At 35.0% G+C, this 24,432-nt stretch overlaps 1 protein-coding gene across 2 annotated transcripts in view; it reads right to left on the minus strand.

The window, feature by feature from the left end:
- Nucleotides 1-24,077, minus strand: part of LOC306876440 (inositol polyphosphate-4-phosphatase type I A-like) — a 58,763-nt gene extending 34,686 nt beyond the window's left edge. For both annotated transcript variants that reach the window (XM_079427606.1, XM_079427605.1), the window contains exons 1-2: nt 23,859-24,077; nt 15,129-15,342 (exon numbers count right to left, since the gene is read on the minus strand). In XM_079427606.1, the coding sequence (XP_079283732.1) occupies nt 15,129-15,228 (100 nt within the window). In that variant the 5' untranslated portion in view covers nt 15,229-15,342; nt 23,859-24,077. The remainder of the gene's footprint in view (nt 1-15,128; nt 15,343-23,858) is intronic.
- Nucleotides 24,078-24,432: the final 355 nt, after the last annotated feature.

Genomic DNA, 24,432 nt, shown 5'->3' on the forward strand with positions numbered 1-24,432 from the left:
ATTTCCGTGTTTCTGCTTGGAGGAGTATGAATTTGTTTACAGCCCGTTTAAAAAAAAAAAAAACACATAAAAAAAAATAGCCGATTTCCTGTTGGTCGTAGCTAATGACTGTAAATTAGAAAGTTGTCCGGCTTAACATGAACAATTTATGTACCGAGTTTGGTGTCTGTAGCTATCATTATATATATATATAATCATTAATAATTATATACCATTTAATGTTGATCAATATTAATTCCAAAATGTGTTTATATATTATTACATTTTAAAGTTTATCTTTTGAACATGACTATTTTTCTAACATTAAAAAGATTAATAAATGCTTTAAAAAAAATTGTTCTTTGTTAGTTCATACTATCATGGAAGAATTAACATGCTGTAAAAATATATTTTTCATTGTTAGTTCACGTTAATTAATGCATTTCCTACTGTTAAGAATTGAGACCTTATTATAAAGTGTTATCAAAATCTTTAATGATTTATAAGCATTTTTTAAAGATTTTAAAAAACAGACCCTCTCTCTCTCTTTCTCTCTCTCACCCAGCTCCTCAATCCACACAGTCACTCACACAGTCACTCACAGCCCACCCCACCCCCACCCCACACTCAGCTGCAGGCTGGCAGGGATCTCTCACTCAGAAGCAGTATATCAACTCTCTGATAGTTTTAAAATTTTCTCCTAAGCATAGTGTATTGTAAATTCATGAAATTAATCATATCCTCAGACTGTATTGTTCTGTGTATGTAATTTTTTATGAAGTGTTTGGAAGCTGCTTTAAAAAGAAGAAAAAAAAATAAAAAATCTATTTTTTACTGTAACTTGAATAAATTGCCATTAAATCATCGTTCAAGATATCCTAAATCCGTCCGCAATTTAGCATCTTCAGTATTTTGGCATCATGATAAAAAATGTTTGGTGTGATTTCCGTGTTTTTGCTTGGAGGAGTATTAATTTGTTTACAGCCTGTTTTAAAAAAAAACCCACATTAAAATAAATATAGCCGACTTCCTGTTGGTCGTAGCTAATGACTGTAAATTAGAAAGTTGTCCGGATTAATAAGAACAATTTATGTACCGAGTTTGGGGTCTGTAGCTAAAACTAACCCCCCCATTTTTGACAAAAGGTGGCGCTATAGAGTGCCTCTTCCACGCCCGTTTATGAGCTTTTTCCAGTGTCTAACTATCATTAATACTCATATGTGTGTTGAGTTTCATGACATTCTAAACATGTTATCTGCCTCAAAATCACCAGAAACGAATTTTCAACTTTGACACGTTGCCATGGTAACATAATTTTAGATATCAATCTTCCCTTCACAGTTTTACATCGGCCGTGTTTTGACATTATTCTGGTGAAGTTTGAAGCAAATCGAGTAAAAATAAGATGCTGAATTCAAAGCATTTTGAAAACGACACACTTCCTGCAGCCAGTTGGTGGCGCTATAACTTTCAGTCATAATAGTCACATCTATCCGATCGGCATCACACAACGAACAAATCAATGAAGTTTGATCTACATCATACAATGTATGTGGACGTTATTAGGCATTTCCTGTGTCTCATTTTTCGCCATAACTTCATCGCCTCGCCACGGGCAAACCGTTCGACATATCAAAAATATCTTCGCAATTTAGCGTCCCCAATGTCTTGAGATCATGTTCACCGAGTTTGGTGGCAATCGTATGGAAATCCTCAGAGGAGTATATCAAATTCCAGAGCATGCGCTTTTTAAACAGCCCTGAATAGCAGACTTCCTGTTGGGCGGAGCCTAAGACATGCAGCGTGAAAGTTGTTCAGCTCAATGAGTTCTATATGTGTACCGAGTTTCATATGAATACGTGCAAGTATGTGTGAGCTATACATCAAGTTTTCTGACAATTTTCCAGGGGGCGCCGTAGAGCCCCTGTGCCACGCCCGGGTCCCAGCCTCAGCGGCGTCCTAATGGCCGCAGGTTCCAATGTGCGTGCCAATTTTCAAGAGTTTTCGGGCACGTTAAGGCCCCCAAAAGTACCCGGATAGTCGAAATAAAAAATAATAAAAAAAAAAATAAATATAGCTGCGAGCAGCGATGACGGGCCCAAGCCGTCAGCATACGCCATCCCGGTGGCATCGATAAAACGGTGCCCAGCGAGCACACACATTACAGTAACCCTCTGGCAGTTTGGTTTTAAGGGATACGGCAATTAAAGGGTTATTCCAAACCATCAACTCTGTGAAACACACACACACAGAACAACATATAAAACTTTAAATTCTGTGAAAATATATTTTTCATTGGTAGTTGATGTTAGTTAATGCATTTACTAATGCTAACAAATGAGAAATTATTATAGTTACCAAAGGTTTTAATGATTTATAAGCATTTTTTAATGATTTATTTTTCCATTAACTAACATGAATAATTTATTCTAACACAAATGAATAAAGTAAAACATATATTGTTAATATTTAATGTTATTTGTGAATTAACCAATGTTAAAAACAACATTATTTAACTGTTGTTAATTTACATCATTAATAAATATATACCATTTAATGTTTATCAAAATCAATTCCAAAATGTGTTAATATATTATTACATTTTAAAGTTTTATCTTTTGAACATGACTATTTTTCTAATATTAAAAATATTTTGTTCATTGTAAGTTCATACTATCAATGAAGAATTAACATGCTGTAAAAAATATATTTTTCATTGTTAGTTCATGTTAATTAATGCATTCCCTACTGTTAACAAAAGAGACTTAATTATAAAGTGTTATCAAAACCTTTAATGCTTTATAAGCATTTTTTAAGGATTTTATTGAGAAGTTTAAACAGACCCTCTCTCTCTCTCTCTCTCTCTCTCCCCCTCCACACTCACTGAACTCACACAGTCAGTCACCCACCCAGTCACCCACCGCACACATTAGAAGCACAGAGACAGGAGAACTCTGATAGTTTTAATTTTCTGCTCTCCATAGTGTATTGTAAATTCATGAAATTAATCACATATCTCAGACTGTCTTGTTCTGTGTATGTAATTTTTTATGAAGTGTTTGGAAGCTGCTCTTTAAAGATAAAAAAAAAAAGTGTTCTTTTTTACTGTAACTTTAATAAATTGCCATTAAATCACCGTTCAAGATATCCTAAATCAGTCCGCAATGTAGCATCTTCAGTATCTTGGAAGCATGTGAAAAAATGTTTGGTGTGAATTTTTGGTTTCTGCTTGAAGGAGTATGAATTTGTTTACAGCCCGTTTAAAAAAAAAAAAAACACATAAAAAAAAAAATAGCCGATTTCCTGTTGGTCGTAGCTAATGACTGTAAATTAGAAAGTTGTCCGGATTAATAAGAACAATTTATGTACCGAGTTTGGTGTCTGTAGCTATCATTATATATATATATATATATATATATATATATATATATATATATATAATCATTAATAATTATATACCATTTAATGTTGATCAATATTAATTCCAAAATGTGTTTATATATTATTACATTTTAAAGTTTATCTTTTGAACATGACTAATTTTCTAACATTAAAAAGATTAATAAATGCTTTAAAAAAATTGTTCTTTGTTAGTTCATACTATCATGGAAGAATTAACATGCTGTAAAAATATATTTTTCATTGTTAGTTCACGTTAATTAATGCATTTCCTAATGTTAAGAATTGAGACCTTATTATAAAGTGTTATCAAAATCTTTAATGATTTATAAGCATTTTTTAAAGATTTAAAAAAACAGACCCTCTCTCTCTCTTTCTCTCTCTCACCCACTGGCTCAATCCACACAGTCACTCACACAGTCACTCACACCCCACCCCACCCCCACCCCTCACTCAGCTGCAGGCTGACAGGGATCTCTCACTCAGAAGCAGTCTAAGTCTAACTCTCTGATAGTTTTCAAATTTTCTCCTCTGCATAGTGTATTGTAAATTCATAAAATTAATCACATATCCTCAGACTGTATTGTTCTGTGTATGTAATTTTTTATGAAGTGTTTGGAAGCTGCTCTTAAAAGATAAAAAAAAAAAAGAAATGATCTTTTTTACTGTAACTTTAATAAATTGCCATTAAATCATCGTTCAAGATATCCTAAATCCGTCCGCAATTTAGCATCTTCAGTATTTTGGCATCATGATAAAAAATGTTTGGTGTGATTTCCGTGTTTCTGCTTGGAGGAGTATTAATTTGTTTACAGCCCGTTTTTAAAAAAAACCCACATTAAAATAAATATAGCCGACTTCCTGTTGGTCGTAGCTAATGACTGTAAATTAGAAAGTTGTCCGGATTAATTAGAACAATTTATGTACCGAGTTTGGGGTCTGTAGCTAAAACTAACCCCCTCATTTTTGACAAAAGGTGGCGCTATAGAGTGCCTCTTCCACGCCCGTATATGAGCTTTTTCCAGTGTCTAACTATCATTAATACTCATATGTGTGTTGAGTTTCATGACATTCTAAACATGTTATCTGCCTCAAAATCACCAGAAACGAATTTTCAACTTTGACACGTTGCCATGGCAACATAATTTTAGATATCAATATTCCCTTCACAGTTTTACATCGGCCGTGTTTTGACATTATTCTGGTGAAGTTTGAAGCAAATCGAGTAAAAATAAGATGCTGAATTCAAAGCATTTTGAAAACGACACACTTCCTGCAGCCAGTTGGTGGCGCTATAACTTTCAGTCATAATAGTCACATCTATCCGATCGGCATCATACAAAGAACAAATCACTGAAGTTTGATCTACATCATACAATGTATGTGGACGTTATTAGGCATTTCCTGGGTCTCATTTTTCGCCATAACTTCATCGCCTCGCCACGGGCAAACCGTTCGACATATCAAAAATATCTTCGCAATTTAGCGTCCCCAATGTCTTGAGATCATGTTCACCGAGTTTGGTGGCAATCGTATGGAAATCCTCAGAGGAGTATATCAAATTCCAGAGCATGCGCTTTTTAAACAGCCCTGAATAGCCGACTTCCTGTTGGGCGGAGCCTATGACATGCTGCGCGGAAGTTGTTCAGCTCAATGAGTTCTATATGTGTACCGAGTTTCATATGAATACGTGCAAGTATGTGTGAGCTATACATCAAGTTTTCTGACAATTTTCCAGGGGGCGCCGTAGAGCCCCTGTGCCACGCCCGGGTCCCAGCCTCAGCGGCGTCCTAATGGCCGCAGGTTCCAATGTGCGTGCCAATTTTCGAGAGTTTTCGGGCACGTTAAGGCCCCCAAAAGTGCCCGGATGATTGAAATAAAAAATAAAAAAAAAAATAAAAAAAAAATAAAAAATAAATATAGCTGCAAGCAGCGATGACGGGCCCAAGCCGTCAGCATACGCCACCCCGGTGGCATCGATAAAACGGTGCCCAGCGAGCACACGCATCACAGTAACCCTCTGGCAGTTTGGTTTTAAGGGATACGGCAATTAAAGGGTTAATCCAAACCATCAACTCTGTGAAACACACACACACAGAATAACATATAAAACTTTAAATTCTGTGAAAATATATTTTTCATTGGTAGTTCATGTTAATGCATTTACTAATGCTAACAAATGAGAAATTATTATAGTTACCAAAGGTTTTAATGATTTATAAGCATTTTTTAATGATTTCTTTTTCCATTAACTAACATGAATAATTTTTTCTAACACAAATGAATAAAGTAAAAAATATATTGTTAATATTTAATGTTATTTGTGAATTAACCAATGTTAAAAAACAACATTATTTAACTGTTGTTAATTTACATCATTAATAAATATATACCATTTAATGTTTATCAAAATCAATTCCAAAATGTGTTAATATATTATTACATTTTAAAGTTTTATCTTTTGAACATGACTATTTTTCTAATATTAAAAATATTTTGTTCATTGTTAGTTCATTGTAAGTTCATACTATCAATGAAGAATTAACATGCTGTAAAAAATATATTTTTCATTGTTAGTTCATGTTAATTAATGCATTCCCTACTGTTAACAAATGAGACTTAATTATAAAGTGTTATCAAAACCTTTAATGCTTTATAAGCATTTTTTAAGGATTTTATTGAGATGTTTAAACAGACCCTCTCTCTCTCTCCCCCTCCACACTCACTGAACTCACACAGTCAGTCACCCACCCAGTCACCCACCGCACACATTAGAAGCACAGAGACAGGAGAACTCTGATAGTTTTTAAATTTTCTCCTCCGCATAGTGTATTGTAAATTCATGAAATTAATCACATATCCTCAGACTGTATTGTTCTGTGTATGTAATTTTTTATGAAGTGTTTGGAAGCTGCTCTTAAAAGAAAAAAAAAAAAAGAAAAGTTTTCTCTTTTTTACTGTAACTTTAATAAATTGCCATTAAATCATCGTTCAAGATATCCTAAATCCGTCCGCAATTTAGCATCTTCAGTATTTTGGCATCATAAGAAAAAATGTTTGGTGTGATTTACGTGTTTCTGTTTGGAGGAGCATGAATTTGTTTACAGCCTGTTTAAAAACAAAACCCACATTAAAATAAATATAGCCGACTTCCTGTTGGTCGTAGCTAATGACTGTAAATTAGAAAGTTGTCCGGATTAATAAGAACAATTTATGTACCGAGTTTGGTGTCTGTAGCTATCATTATATATATATAAACATTAATAATTATATACCATTTAATGTTGATCAATATTAATTCCAAAATGTGTTAATATATTATTACATTTTAAAGTTTATCTTTTGAACATGACTATTTTTCTAACATTAAAAAGATTAATAAATGCTTTAAAAAAATTGTTCTTTGTTAGTTCATACTATCATGGAAGAATTAACATGCTGTAAAAATATATTTTTCATTGTTAGTTCACGTTAATTAATGCATTTCCTAATGTTAAGAATTGAGACCTTATTTAATGATTTATAAGCATTTTTTAAAGATTTTAAAAAACAGACCCTCTCTCTCTTTCTCTCTCTCACCCAGCTCCTCAATCCACACAGTCACTCACACAGTCACTCACACCCCACCCCACCCCCACCCCTCACTCAGCTGCAGGCTGGCAGGGAGCTCTCACTCAGCAGTCTAAGAGCTCTCTGATAGTTTTTAAATTTTCTCCTAAGCATAGTGTATTGTAAATTCATGAAATTAATCACATATCCTCAGACTGTATTGTTCTGTGTATGTAATTTTTTATGAAGTGTTTGGAAGCTGCTCTTAAAAGATAAAAAAAAAAAAAAATTATCTTTTTTACTGTAACTTTAATAAATTGCCATTAAATCATCGTTCAAGATATCCTAAATCCGTCCGCAATTTAGCATCTTCAGTATTTTGGCATCATGATAAAAAATGTTTGGTGTGATTTCCGTGTTTCTGCTTGGAGGAGTATTAATTTGTTTACAGCCCGTTTTTAAAAAAAACCCACATTAAAATAAATATAGCCGACTTCCTGTTGGTCGTAGCTAATGACTGTAAATTAGAAAGTTGTCCGGATTAATTAGAACAATTTATATACCGAGTTTGGTGTCTGTAGCTAAAACTAACCCCCTCATTTTTGACAAAAGGTGGCGCTATAGAGTGTCTCTTCCACGCCCGTTTATGAGCTTTTTCCAGTGTCTAACTATCATTAATACTGATATGTGTGTTGAGTTTCATGACATTCTAAACATGTTATCTGCCTCAAAATCACCAGAAACGAATTTTCAACTTTGACACGTTGCCATGGCAACATCATTTTAGATATCAATATTCCCTTCACAGTTTTACATCGGCCGTGTTTTGACATTATTCTGGTGAAGTTTGAAGCAAATCGAGGTAAAAGAAGATGCTGAATTCAAAGCATTTTGAAAACGACACACTTCCTGCAGCCAGTTGGTGGCGCTATAACTTTCAGTCATAATAGTCACATCTATCCGATCGGCATCATACAACGAACAAATCACTGAAGTTTGATCTACATCATACAATGTATGTGGACGTTATTAGGCATTTCCTGGGTCTCATTTTTCGCCATAACTTCATCGCCTCGCCACGGGCAAACCGTTCGACATATCAAAAATATCTTCGCAATTTAGCGTCCCCAATGTCTTGAGATCATGTTCACCTAGTTTGGTGGCAATCGTATGGAAATCCTCAGAGGAGTATATCAAATTCCAGAGCATGCGCTTTTTAAACAGCCCTGAATAGCCGACTTCCTGTTGGGCGGAGCCTAAGACATGCAGCGTGAAAGTTGTTCAGCTCAATGAGTTCTATATGTGTACCGAGTTTCATATGAATACGTGCAAGTATGTGTGAGCTATACATCAAGTTTTCTGACAATTTTCCAGGGGGCGCCGTAGAGCCCCTGTGCCACGCCCGGGTCCCAGCCTCAGCGGCGTCCTAATGGCCGCAGGTTCCAATGTGCGTGCCAATTTTCGAGAGTTTTCGGGCACGTTAAGGCCCCCAAAAGTACCCGGATAGTCGAAATAAAAAATAATAAAAAAAAAAAAAAAAAAAAAAAAAAAAAAAAAAAAAAAAAAAAAAATAATAATCCTTAGGGGAACAATAGGGCCCTGCGCCTTACTGGCTTGGGCCCTAATAATAATCCTTAGAAGAACAATAGGGCCCTGCGCCTTACTGGCTTGGGCCCTAAATATAGCTGCAAGCAGCGATGACGGGCCCAAGCCGTCAGCATACGCCACCCCGGTGGCATCGATAAAACGGTGCCCAGCGAGCACAAGCATCACAGTAACCCTCTGGCAGTTTGGTTTTAAGGGATACAGCAATTAAAGGGTTAATCCAAACCATCAACTCTGTGAAACACACACACACAGAACAACATATAAAACTTTAAATTCTGTGAAAATATATTTTTCATTGGTAGTTGATGTTAGTCAATGCATTTACTAATGCTAACAAATGAGAAAATATAGCTGCGAGCAGCGATGACGGGCCCAAGCCGTCAGCATACGCCACCCCGGTGGCATCGATAAAACGGTGCCCAGCGAGCACAAGCATCACAGTAACCCTCTGGCAGTTTGGTTTTAAGGGATACGGCAATTAAAGGGTTAATCCAAACCATCAACTCTGTGAAACACACACACACACAGAACATATAAAACTTTAAATTCTGTGAAAATTTATTTTTCATTGGTAGTTGATGTTAGTTAATGCATTTACTAATGCTAACAAATGAGAAATTATTATAGTTACCAAAGCTTTTAATGATTTATAAGCATTTTTTAATGATTTATTTTTCCATTAACTAACATGAATAATTTTTTCTAACACAAATTAATAAAGTAAAAAATATATTGTTAATATTTAATGTTATTTGTGAATTAACCAATGTTAAAAAACAACATTATTTAACTGTTGTTAATTTACATCATTAATAAATATATACCATTTAATGTTGATCAAAATCAATTCCAAAATGTGTTAATATATTATTAAATTTTAAAGTTTTATCTTTTGAACATGACTATTTTTCTAATATAAAAAATATTTTGTTCATTGTTAGTTCATTGTAAGTTCATACTATCAATGAAGAATTAACATGCTGTAAAAAATATATTTTTCATTGTTAGTTCATGTTAATTAATGCATTCCCTACTGTTAACAAATGAGACTTAATTATAAAGTGTTATCAAAACCTTTAATGCTTTATAAGCATTTTTTAAGGATTTTATTGAGAAGTTTAAACAGACCCTCTCTCTCTCTCTCTCCCCCTCCACACTCACTGAACTCACACAGTCAGTCACCCACCCAGTCACCTACCGCAAACATTAGAAGCACAGAGACAGGAGAACTCTGATAGTTTTTAAATTTTCTCCTCCGCATAGTGTATTGTAAATTCATGAAATTAATCACATCCTCAGACTGTATTGTTCTGTGTATGTAATTTTTTATGAAGTGTTTGGAAGCTGCTCTTAAAAGAAAAAAAGAAAAGAAAAGTTTTCTCTTTTTTACTGTAACTTTAATAAATTGCCATTAAATCATCGTTCAAGATATCCTAAATCCGTCCGCAATTTAGCATCTTCAGTATTTTGGCATCATAAGAAAAAATGTTTGGTGTGATTTACGTGTTTCTGTTTGGAGGAGTATGAATTTGTTTACAGCCTGTTTAAAAACAAAACCCACATTAAAATAAATATAGCCGACTTCCTGTTGGTCGTAGCTAATGACTGTAAATTAGAAAGTTGTCCGGATTAATAAGAACAATTTATGTACCGAGTTTGGTGTCTGTAGCTATCATTATATATATATATAAACATTAATAATTATATACCATTTAATGTTGATCAATATTAATTCCAAAATGTGTTAATATATTATTACATTTTAAAGTTTATCTTTTGAACATGACTATTTTTCTAACATTAAAAAGATTAATAAATGCTTTAAAAAAATTGTTCTTTGTTAGTTCATACTATCATGGAAGAATTAACATGCTGTAAAAATATATTTTTCATTGTTAGTTCACGTTAATTAATGCATTTCCTAATGTTAAGAATTGAGACCTTATTTAATGATTTATAAGCATTTTTTAAAGATTTTAAAAAACAGACCCTCTCTCTCTTTCTCTCTCTCACCCAGCTCCTCAATCCACACAGTCACTCACACAGTCACTCACACCCCACCCCACCCCACCCCTCACTCAGATGCAGGCTGGCAGGGAGCTCTCACTCAGCAGTCTAAGAGCTCTCTGATAGTTTTTAAATTTTCTCCTAAGCATAGTGTATTGTAAATTCATGAAATTAATCACATATCCTCAGACTGTATTGTTCTGTGTATGTAATTTTTTATGAAGTGTTTGGAAGCTGCTCTTAAAAGATAAAAAAAAAAAAAATTATCTTTTTTACTGTAACTTTAATAAATTGCCATTAAATCATCGTTCAAGATATCCTAAATCCGTCCGCAATTTAGCATCTTCAGTATTTTGGCATCATGATAAAAAATGTTTGGTGTGATTTCCGTGTTTCTGCTTGGAGGAGTATTAATTTGTTTACAGCCCGTTTTTAAAAAAAACCCACATTAAAATAAATATAGCCGACTTCCTGTTGGTCGTAGCTAATGACTGTAAATTAGAAAGTTGTCCGGATTAATTAGAACAATTTATGTACCGAGTTTGGTGTCTGTAGCTAAAACTAACCCCCTCATTTTTGACAAAAGGTGGCGCTATAGAGTGTCTCTTCCACGCCCGTTTATGAGCTTTTTCCAGTGTCTAACTATCATTAATACTGATATGTGTGTTGAGTTTCATGACATTCTAAACATGTTATCTGCCTCAAAATCACCAGAAAGGAATTTTCAACTTTGACACGTTGCCATGGCAACATAATTTTAGATATCAATCTTCCCTTCACAGTTTTACATCGGCCGTGTTTTGACATTATTCTGGTGAAGTTTGAAGCAAATCGAGTAAAAAGAAGATGCTGAATTCAAAGCATTTTGAAAACGACACACTTCCTGCAGCCAGTTGGTGGCGCTATAACTTTCAGTCATAATAGTCACATCTATCCGATCGGCATCATACAACGAACAAATCACTGAAGTTTGATCTACATCATACAATGTATGTGGACGTTATTAGGCATTTCCTGGGTCTCATTTTTCGCCATAACTTTATCGCCTCGCCACGGGCAAACCGTTCGACATATCAAAAATATCTTCGCAATTTAGTGTCCCCAATGTCTTGAGATCATGTTCACCTAGTTTGGTGGCAATCGTATGGAAATCCTCAGAGGAGTATATCAAATTCCAGAGCATGCGCTTTTTAAACAGCCCTGAATAGCTGACTTCCTGTTGGGCGGAGCCTAAGACATGCTGTGCGGAAGTTGTTCAGCTCAATGAGTTCTATATGTGTACCGAGTTTCATATGAATACGTGCAAGTATGTGTGAGCTATACATCAAGTTTTCTGACAATTTTCCAGGGGGCGCCGTAGAGCCCCTGTGCCACGCCCGGGTCCCAGCCTCAGCGGCGTCCTAATGGCCGCAGGTTCCAATGTGTGTGCCGATTTTCAAGAGTTTTCGGGCACGTTAAGGCCCCCAAAAGTACCCGGATAGTCGAAATAAAAAATAATAAAAAAAAAAAAAAAAAAAAAAAAAAAAAATAATAATCCTTAGGGGAACAATAGGGCCCTGCGCCTTACTGGCTTGGGCCCTAATTATTATAGTTACCAAAGCTTTTAATGATTTATAAGCATTTTTTAATTATTTATTTTTCCATTAACTAACATGAATAATTTACTAACAAAAATGAATAAAGTAAAAAATATATTGTTAATATTTAATATTATTTGTGAATTAACCAATGTTAAAAAACAACATTATTTAACTGTTGTTAGTTAACATCAACAATAATTATATACCATTTAATGTTGATCAATATTAATTCCAAAATGTGTTAATATATTATTAAATTTGAAAGTTTTATCTTTTGAGCATGACTATTTTTCTAATATTAAAAATATTTTGTTCATTGTTAGTTCATTGTAAGTTCATACTATCAATGAAGAATTAACATGCTGTAAAAATATATTTTTCATTGTTAGTTCATGTTAATTAATGCATTCCCTACTGTTAACAAATGAGACTTAATTATAAAGTGTTATCAAAACCTTTAATGCTTTATAAGCATTTTTTAAGGATTTTATTGAGAAGTTTAAACAGACCCTCTCTCTCTCTCTCTCTCTCTCCCCCTCCACACTCACTGAACTCACACAGTCAGTCACCCACCGCACACATTAGAAGCAGTGACAGGAGATCTCTGATAGTTTTAATTTTCTGCTCTCCATAGTGTATTGTAAATTCATGAAATTAATCACATATCCTCAGACGGTCTTGTTCTGTGTATGTAATTTTTTATGAAGTGTTTGGAAGCTGCTCTTTAAAGATAAAAAAAAAAAAAGTGTTATTTTTTACTGTAACTTTAATAAATTGCCATTAAATCACCGTTCAAGATATCCTAAATCGGTCCGCAATGAAGCATCTTCAGTATCTTGGAAGCATGTGAAAAAATGTTTGGTGTGAATTTTTGGTTTCTGCTTGAAGGAGTATGAATTTGTTTACAGCCCGTTTTTAAAAAAAAAAACACATTAAAAAAAAAATAGCCGATTTCCTGTTGGTCGTAGCTAATGACTGTACATTAGAAAGTTGTCCGGATTAATAAGAACAATTTATGTACCGAGTTTGGTGTCTGTAGCTATCATTATATATATATAATCATTTATAATTATATACCATTTAATGTTGATCAATATTAATCCAAAATGTGTTTATATATTATTAAATTTTAAAGTTTATCTTTTGAACATGACTATTTTTCTAACATTAAAAAGATTAATAAATGCTTTAAAAAAATTGTTCTTTGTTAGTTCATACTATCATGGAAGAATTAACATGCTGTAAAAATATATTTTTCATTGTTAGTTCACGTTAATTAATGCATTTCCTAATGTTAAGAATTGAGACCTTATTATAAAGTGTTATCAAAATCTTTAATGATTTATAAGCATTTTTTAAAGATTTTAAAAAACAGACCCTCTCTCTCTTTCTCTCTCTCACCCACTGCCTCAATCCACACAGTCACTCACACAGTCACTCACACCCCACCCCACCCCTCACTCAGCTGCAGGCTGACAGGACCTCTCACTCAGAGGCAGCTCTGATAGTTTTTTAATTTTCTCCTCTGCATAGTGTATTGTAAATTCATGAAATTAATCACATATCCTCAGACTGTATTGTTCTGTGTATGTAATTTTTTATGAAGTGTTTGGAAGCTGCTCTTAAAAGATAAAAAAAAATAAAATGGATCTTTTTTACTGTAACTTTAATAAATTGCCATTAAATCATCGTTCAAGATATCCTAAATCCGTCCGCAATTTAGCATCTTCAGTATTTTGGCATCATGATAAAAAATGTTTGGTGTGATTTCCGTGTTTCTGCTTGGAGGAGTATTAATTTGTTTACAGCCCGTTTTAAAAAAAACCCCACATTAAAATAAATATAGCCGACTTCCTGTTGGTCGTAGCTAATGACTGTAAATTAGAAAGTTGTCCGGATTAATTAGAACAATTTATGTACCGAGTTTGGGGTCTGTAGCTAAAACTAACCCCCTCATTTTTGACAAAAGGTGGCGCTATAGAGTGCCTCTTCCACGCCCGTTTATGAGCTTTTTCCAGTGTCTAACTATCATTAAAATGGATATGTGTGTTGAGTTTCATGACATTCTAAACATGTTATCTGCCTCAAAATCACCAGAAACGAATTTTCAACTTTGACACGTTGCCATGGCAACATCATTTTAGATATCAATATTCCCTTCACAGTTTTACATCGGCCGTGTTTTGACATTATTCTGGTGAAGTTTGAAGCAAATCGAGTAAAAATAAGATGCTGAATTCAAAGCATTTTGAAAACGACACACTTCCTGCAGCCAGTTGGTGGCGCTATAACTTTCAGTCATAATAGTCACATCTATCCGATCGGCATCATACAACGAACAAGTCACTGAAGTTTGATCTACATCATACAATGTATGTGGACGTTATTAGGCATTTCCTGGGTCTCATTTTTCGCCATAACTTCATCGCCTCGCCACGGGCAAACCGTTCGACATATCAAAAATATCTTCGCAATTTAGCGTCCCCAATGTCTTGAGATCATGTTCACCTAGTTTGGTGGCAATCGTATGGAAATCCTCAGAGGAGTATATCAAATTCCAGAGCATGCGCTTTTTAAACAGCCCTGAATAGCCGACTTCCTGTTGGGCGGAGCCTATGACATGCTGCGCGGAAGTTGTTCGGCTCAATGAGTTCTATATGTGTACCGAGTTTCATATGAATACGTGCAAGTATGTGTGAGCTATACATCAAGCTTTCTGACAATTTTCCAGGGGGCGCCGTAGAGCCCCTGTGCCACGCCCGGGTCCCAGCCTCTGTGGCGTCCTAATGGCCGCAGGTTCCAATGTGCGTGCCAATTTTCAAGAGTTTTCGGGCACGTTAAGGCCCCCAAAAGTACCCGGATAGTCGAAATAAAAAATAATAAAAAAAAAAAAAATAATAATCCTTAGAAGAACAATAGGGCCCTGCGCCTTACTGGCTTGGGCCCTAATAATCCTTAGGGGAACAATAGGGCCCTGCGCCTTACTGGCTTGGGCCCTAATAATACCTGTTAGTGCCAACCCCATCATCTCTGAGGACAAATCAAATGTGTTGGCTCGGTACACCGACCATGGCCTGTGGCGTGGACTGCGCTCTCTTCCTGCCATCTCGGCTCCAGTTACTTCAGTGACCAATGAAACTAACTCGTACGCTCCCACTTTATGTTGCCGGTAAAGGTTTTCCAGTAATCCAGGCTCTGTTTCAGTCTCAAGGTTTGGAATCTAAAAGCAGGAGAGAAAAGGGGACAAAAAAGGATGAGTCAACATTTGCGTCACCATCTGTCTGGAGACTGAAGAACCAGCGGACCCTGAGGCTGTTAACCTGAGACAACCAAAGAATGAGACTTGTGCTTGATCTCAAACCACTATGTATGTCTCTGCATTATTTATGCAGTTTCATATGAGGACATTTATAATTGAACACAACGACAGAGCTGCAATCAGAGGGAGTCAGTGCCAGAGAACTGTCTTATGTTTATGGCTGGATAATTCATGACTTAAGAGGAAATGTTTCACAAACAGGATGCTAACAAAGGATTCCCACGCAACTTTAGACATAGCTAAATGAAGGAGTTACATGCCTCAAATGACAGCAAACATCATATACGGCAGAACACAATCATTTGCACAAGACATTTACAAATATGATTAAAAGACGAATATGAGACAAAACTACAGAATGTCACATTTTATTATTGGGTGATTCAACACATAGATGTTTTACCAGCTAAGACGTTCAGCACTTTTAGAGTTCATCCCTCTATCTGATGTGAGCATAAGTTTTGGAACAGTTTCCTCACAGGTCTTTATAAGTGATCAGCTGTGTCCTGTTGCATTAATTCTTCAGATATTAAACGCAGGGAATGTGTCGTATCAGTTATATCCATCAGAATACTCATCTCTCGCCTGCAGTTATAGACCTCCATAAACTCTAGCAGAAGGTTTGATGATTACCACACTCATATTAGCCTTGACATTTCACGTCTTATTAACCACCAGTCTCTAAAAAGATTTCTCACTCAGACTTGCATTCAATTATGATTTAAAAGAAACTGTCTTCATGCCAAATGCACCAATTCGATACGGACTGCATCAGGAGAATTTGGAAATATACGGAAACACAGATGAAAGGACTATGGTGAGATGTTTGTCTCTCACCTCAAAGATCTAGCTGTAGTCACTCAACTGAATCACTCACAGCTAAACACAAACACATTTAACAGATATACAAGCTGCTTCTTCCACTCATAATGTGACATCTGGAGTGAGGAATGAAAATAGGGGATGATTTTCTAGAAAATAAAGGAGGTTATGATAAATTACGGATATTTTATTTATATTAAATATAAATTATGGGGATAATATATTTATATTTAACTTATACACAACAGTTTTGGATTAGTAAGACTTTTTTCTTAAATAAAGATATTTATAATGTTATAAAAGATTTTAAAGCATTTCAAATAAATGCTGTTTTTTTTACTTTCTATTCATCAAAGAATGCTGAAAAAAAGAAAATATCACAGTTTCACAAAAATATTAAGGAGCACAACTGATTTGAACATTAATAATAACAAGAAATGTTTTCTGGAGAATCATTTCTGAAGGATCGGATGAAATTGAGCTTTTCCATCATAGGAATAAATTATATTTTAAAATATATTCAAATCAAACATTATTTAACAGTGTTAAATAATATTTTTATTGCATTTTGCATATTGCCTTTATGAGCATAAAAAAAAAAATAATAAAAATATTAATATATATATTTTTTTTTTTTTTTTTTTTTTTTTTTTTTTAGGGAAGGATTCAAAATCCTATATTACAAATCATAAATTGACTTCTTTGTTTTGTATTTATGTCTCAGCACTGCAACACATACACGTACGATCATTTTAAGACATTGTTGACACAAACACTGACACTACATATTGGACACTATAAAATGTTTATAAAATTAAGGTCTCAGTAACCTAAAAAAACAGATTTTGGTCAAGAGTGTCTTACCGAAATCTAGCTGTTTTTCATCTCGTCCTCTTCTGGAGGAGGTCTTTTACTCAGTGATTAAGAACGGCACAGGGGTGACGGAACAAACAACCGCTTCTGACTTACTGGTTGCCTGTCACATGATGTTAACCAAAATAAAAAAGAACCATTGTGCGAACATTACCTATTGTTATGAGCTAAATTATGAAGTACAGTATATGAAGTACATGCATGGAGTGAGAAAAATTATTAATTCAAACAAACAAAGCCCCTTTTATGTTTTAGTAATAAGTAAAAGCACAGACGAAATGTGGCTTTGTGTTTGCTGATTTTTTTTGCATCAGATCCGAGAATAAAACGTGTGTTTGGATGCCCTAGTGAGCGCTGCTCGTTCAATTATCAGGAAGTGGAAGTTACAGCCAACACTGCTTCAAAGAGGTCATGCCTGGCTGCAATCTCTTAGTGTAAAAATGGAGATGACTTACGAGAGAAGTCACAAACAGGACCGCTTTAAAGGGAACTACTGTAGAGTACCTGAAAATGGTGCACAGGCCAGCCATATCTTAACGTGTGGCACCAGCCTGAAGCTGCACATTATCCCAGAACATTCACAGACCAATCAGCTATGAGCCTTTCCTGCTGTTGTAGATTTCAGGAACAAGAAAATTAGTGAATAATTATGTATACTTTCATTCAACAGAACCCATGTTTATAAGATGAATAGACTTATTGTTATTATAACGTTAGTATTGTGACAAGCGCATATAAATATTGCTAGAAAGAGCTGGTTCAGGGAACATTTTTCAGGGAACAAATTTTGCGTTACAGAGGGCAATGTTGTCAAAATGATAACACAGATCTGTGAAAATGACTAAAAAACATCGTATTGTGCATGCATATCATTTTATAAAGAAACCACATGCCATGTAGCGCACAGATTGTAAACATAATTACGTACACCCATAGCGATACCGACAATAACGGTATCATTTTTGAACACTTACGCTTTGAAACCCGTTTACAAAAGTTTGCACTTTCAGGTACGCCAAATGCTGTCGTCATGTAAATTAATCGCCAAAAGACACTTTTTTTTTTTTTTAGTTGAAACCAGTGTTGTGTAAAGGCCTCCTTAAATTTAAACCTCCTCGCATAAAATTCAAGGCATTAATGTTTGCCTACAAAACCACCGCTGGCTCTGCACCCCTTTACCTAAATGCATTACTTCAGACTTATGTGCCTCTAGAAGCTTGCGTTCTGCAGGTGAACGTTGCTTCATTCTGTCGTCCCAAAGAGGCACAAAATCACTTTCACAGACTTTTACATTAACTGTTCCCTCCTGTGGAACGACCTGCCCAACTCAATCTGAGCAGCTGTGTCCTTAGCCATCATCAAGAATCGACTAAAAACACATCTCTTCCATCTTTATGTGACCCTTTAGCACTCTCTATTCTAATTCTATTCTGAAAAAAAAACAAAAAAAACTGTGCCCCTTTTAGGCTTGCATTCTATCCATTTCTAATCTTTTTGTATTTTATCTATTTGTTTTTTTAAATGTATTATACAATTAACAAAAACAAAAAATGCCTCTAACACTAGCTTGCTCTATTCTATCTGTTTTCTTTTTATTTATTATATAATTTAAAAAAACACCCTTGCTACGTGTACAGCGTTAAGCTAAGTGAGGCTTGTTATAGCGCTTGCATATCATTGCTCTTTTATTGGATTTGATTGCTTCCGTTGTCCTCATTTGTAAGTTGCTTTGGATAAAAGCGTCTGCTAAATGACTAAATGTAAATGTAAAGTAAATTAGTAGGACAGGAGCTGACTTTAACATAACTCTCATAAAGTATTTAAATGTACACTACTGTTCAAAAGGTTTGGGTCAAATTTAAAAAAAAAAGAAAATGCCAGAAAGGAAGCATTGAATTGATGAAAAGTGACAGTAAAGACATTTATGTTACAAACTATTTCTATCATAATAAATGCTGTTCTTTTGAACTTTCTATTCATCAAAGAATCCTGAAAAAAAGCACAACTATTTTCAACATTGATAATAAAAATAAATTATTCTTGAGCAGAAAATCAGCAAAAAGATCATGTGACTGATGCTGAAAATTCAAAGCTTAAAAATCATTTAAGCATAATTTACATTTTTAAATAGCTATATTAAAACGTGATCACATTTTGCATAATATTACTGCTTTTACTGTGTTCCTGATTAATTAAATGCTGCCTGAGTGTGTATCCTACTGACCCCAAACCTTTGAATGGTAGTGTATATAATAAACAAAAAGTAAACATTCATTTCAGACAGTCTGTGGAAATAAACTGGAGTAGCTGTGCAGTGTGTCAGAAATAGAGACGGGTGTACATTAGGTGAAAGCTTATGTCACACACTTTCAATCTAGACAGCTGCGCTGTCATAAAGGGTGAGCGATTTATTTCTGGCTCATCACAGGACACTGGGACAAAGGACAACTCCTGTTTCGATATACAACTACTGAATTATGATGACATAATAACTGTTTCAAGAGCAATATTTGCCGTTCTACATTTTCTACAAACAACTCAGCTCAAACCATTTACACACATAAAGACCTGATTGAAAACAGTTATTTTTGTGAATAATGGGTTATGGACAAAACACAACAATCCATCCGTATACAGACCCTGCCATGCACGCTATCGCAGTGTCACTCTAAACTGTCAGTTCTCAGTCTCCCACAACCACATCCTGACCTTTTGCTTAATCAGGAAGTGTGAGTGACTTTCTCTTCAGCTGAGACTTTCTGTTTAACTGTGACCTCAGCTGTATACATGCTACAGACCTGCATATTCAGGCCTACTAATCAATAGCTCTGTTCAGGTGCTGTTTCTTGGGTCCTAAAGCAGATGTTTGACTCATCCAATGCAATGCGGATGTTTCATACAGTGCAGGCTTGGCACAAAATCCATCAAGGGTGGAAAGCACATTTTTAAACCCAAATTATCAAATAGGACAGCTTACAGTCTCATGGACTTCATAGATGTAAAATGCAAGTCTACAAAGAGCATTCGGGAGAGGGCCTATCTATCTCTAACACATGACAGGAAACTGGAAATGGAACAAAAAGAATGCCAAAAGAGTTCTGGATGTATTGTATCCTTTGAAACACTTTGGCAGGGAAATCTAAAGTAATTATGGCATGGACAACACTTTGAGCATCTCTGAAACTAAAAGAGGAACAGAGGTGGGCAATATAAGGGAATTTTATATAACGCCTTCATGTCTAAACACAGATTAGAGTGAGATGAATCTAACATTTGGTCAGAAATCAGCAGTCATTTACACCTTGAGGTTGTGTTTTTGTAAAAGAAAGCATAAATTACAATAATAAGCCAAGAACTGAGTCACGTTTCTATTTATGTGAGATCTTATGTGCATGGCAATCATACAGAGGAAATTAATTCATGTGTGAGAGTGTTTTTGCATGAACAGCGCTTTATGTGCAAATGGACTAATCCATGAAAACACTTCCATTCAAAAGTTTGCAGTAGGAATGAGTTTTTTTATTAAGATATTAACCCTTTTTTTTCACCAAAGATGCAGTAAATTAATAAAAAGTTACCGTAAAGAGATTTATAATGTTACAAAAGATTTATATTTCAACTAAATGCTGTTATTTTGCACTTTCTATCCATCAAATAATGAATTTATCACAGTATTCAACAAATAATAAGCAGCACAATTATTTTTTATCATTAATTGTAATAAGAAATGTTTCTTGAGCATCAAATCAGCATATTATTGATCTCTGAAAGATAATGCGACGCTGAAGACTGGAGTAATGGCTGAAAATTCAGCTTTGCCATCACAAGAATAAATTACATTTTAAATTATATATATAAAAAATAAAAATATTTTAAATTATTTTTACTGTATTTTTGTCACGATAAATTAAGCCTGGGTTATCATAATAAAAATGCACTTAAAAACAACATTTTCAAACAGTAGACTTGCAGTTTCCCATTTTTATCCATTTTTGTTTTGCAGAGAAAAAGATTGGATGGATTTCTTACTGAAATTGTGCATCTCTCAACTTTCATATACATAAAGCTATCAGGAAAAAGTCTTTGTATGATAAAAAGGCCATCTTTAATACAAATAGTTCATCCAAAAATGAAAATGATGTCAATGTCTATCTACTCACCTTCTTGTCAATTGAAACCTATATGCTGCATTTTTTCCAAGGGACAAGAAAATAAATATTTTGAAGAATCTTTACACAGCTCTTTGTCATAAAAAACCCCAAAACATCAAGCTCCACCATTAAAGTAGTTCATATGACACTTGCATAAGTCTTCTGAAGCCATATTTATTTTGAGATATTTACTGAAATTTAAACATAGACTCCCAAGCCTTTGCGTCATGTTTGACATCACTGGTTTTCATGTGTGCTATAAACAAGCGTGACACGCCAGTCTAAATATGTGGAATGGAGAATGACGTGAATAAATATTGACAGAATTTATTTTTGGCTTTATGTCTCCAATACGTTCACTGAAGCAGAGTCTCATATAAACAGAACCCTAATTCTTAAAAAAAAAGAGTTTTTGCTATTTAATCTCTTTTTGATTGGATTCATATCAACTGTAATTCAAGCAATTATAATCATAATGAACAGCCATTTCCTTTTAATGATGAGTCACTGCCTGGGTGAGAACAGGATTATCCATGCTCTCCTTTCATCTCTAGACCTTACATCATTTCTTCTGCTTCTCCTATGAACGAGCAGCCGATCTCTCTTAAAAAATACGTGCCGCCCGTCGCTGTCCGTGACAGACAGCTGAATGGCGTGAACATGTCATAACAAGTCAAGAAGGGCAGACAGAGACTGACTTGCACAGAAGACATACAGTAACAGGGATGAGAGTAACATATGTGCTGTATTTGTGTTTCATGCATGAATTGGCAGAACAACAGTAAAGCACTTGTCATTGGCAGCATCCGTCTCGCAATAAAAAATCCATGAACTTTAGGTTCACGGACCATTGTGACATTGTTCAGACCATGAAAAAAACAATGATTTGTTTTAAACCTACGCAGCATCAGTTGTCTTTGTAAAGGCCGGTCATTACCTCTTGCAATGAGAGGTTGTTGAATAGACATAAACTAGTAGCCTAAATGTCTGATTGGCTTATATCTGAGGGAATAGAAAGTTACACCCTTGTTTTTACAATGAAAACATACTGAATGACATATAAGGGGACAACGCTTGCATCTCTTTAGGACATACTCCGTCGGACTTGGGTTGATACCCAGTTATGTGACAAATAAACATGGCCTGGCTCTCTACGTAAACATTGCCTGCATCCGAAATTGCATACTTCCCTACTATAGTAGGTGAAAAACAGTATGTAAACAGAGTAGTATGCAGAATCCACAGTATTTATGAAACAGTAGGCAAAAAAGACCCCAGATGATCTACTATTTCTGGTGAGATTCTGAAGTGTGTGGACACTTTACCATCTCATAAGGCCACAGGAGAGGATTTATGAATAAGTGCAACACAACGGTGGTAGATCAACATGACAGACGCAGTACATCCAGATTACACTCATTTTTAATGCTTGCAAAGTAAATAGCCTACTTATCCACAAGAAGTATCTCTTCAGAGTATGAGAGTACGAGCATGCCCTTGGGGTTTTTAGGGATCAAAGGTCAAGTGATATAATAAATCAGACATAAATGTAATACAATTCTTGCAAAAAGTGTTTAGCCTACATAGAATGTTTAAAATATTTTCATAGATATTTAAAATGCTAACTATATGTGACCCTGGAGCACAAAACCAGTTTTAAGTCGCTGGGGCATATTTGTAGCAATAGCCAAAAATACCTTGCATGGGTCAAAATTACAGATTTTTCTTTTATGCCAAAAATCATTAAATAAAGATCATGTTCCGTGAAGATATTTAGTGAATTTTCTACCGTAATTATATCAAAACTTCATTTTTGATTAGTAATATGCATTGCTAAGAACTTCATTTGGACAAATTTAAAGGCGATTTTCTCAATATTTCGATTTTTTTGCACCCTCAGATTTTTAAATAGTTGCATCTCGACCAAATATTGTCCGATCAAACCATACATCAATGGAAAGCTTATTTATTCAGCTTTCAGATGATCTATAAATCTCAATTTTGGAAAATTGACCCTTATGACTGGTTTTGTGGTCCAGGGTCACATCAGCATATTAAAACAATAGAATTGAATTAATTCATTTTAATAAAGTAGGCACTGCTTACAGAACTCTAGTAAGCTCAGTAGTCTTAACAGTTCAGACTGATTCAGAAATAATTACTGTTAGCTTTGAATCACTAAGAAGATCCGGCTGATAAGAGATATTCATTCAGTAATGGGATTGTGTGTTTTGAGTGTATTTTATTAAGTTTTCCGCCTGCATGGACAGAAGAAAGCAAAATACTTTTTTCCTAAGGTCTATGTTTCCATTTCTAATGTGTTGGAGACGCCTTGTTTATGTCAGCAGCGGATTCTTTTACCTCCAGGAACATTATTGGAGCATCCTGCACCGTAATTCAGCTTCTGAAGCTCATAACATCTCGACACAGGGTTATAATGCACTCCTGACGGAATATAAAGCGTGATGACAATTGAATGGACGATTGCGTCCTCTGTTTAACTCTGTAACCACACGCACGACTGGACGACAAAGACCACCAGCTTTTAAAAATGCAGTAGGAATCACTTACGTTTCAGTCACCGATATGCTCCATGATTTTAAGGCAGTCTGTAGGTCAGGTCAGTGTTTTGATGAGCGGCGATCTCCGCAGTTCTTCCATCCTGGACTCGCCCTGCTGTGACGTCAGAGTTGCTGCTCTAGCTCCGCCTGCGAGCATTGTCCTGTAAGGTTTGAAAAAAAGAAGTGCATTTTAACTTGTTTAATCGGCTGCCTGTGTTAAAAGAACGTCTCATGAAAATGTTTTCGATGCATATTTTACAGACATAAACGATGACAGGTGCCATAACGGAAGACCTTGACTGCCATCTAGTGGTTACAGCCTAAAGCACTTCTACATCATAAAATGCATGAAGTGAATATATATAACCGTACTGTATATTATTCCATTCTGTAGCACCTGACATAATAACATAGCAATATAACATGCACGAGTTTAAATAATGAGCTATAGCTATATTTAGATTTTTGTAAAGAGTATTTTTTCAGCATTACAAAAATAAAATAAAAAAGAACTAGAGGAAGCGAAACTATTTCAAAGGCACTGACAGACAGGTGTGGCATGGCCCTCATCTGACACACATACC

The sequence above is a fragment of the Barbus barbus genome (assembly GCF_936440315.1).
Source record: "Barbus barbus genome assembly, chromosome: 10".
Classification (NCBI taxonomy): Eukaryota; Metazoa; Chordata; class Actinopteri; order Cypriniformes; family Cyprinidae; genus Barbus; species Barbus barbus.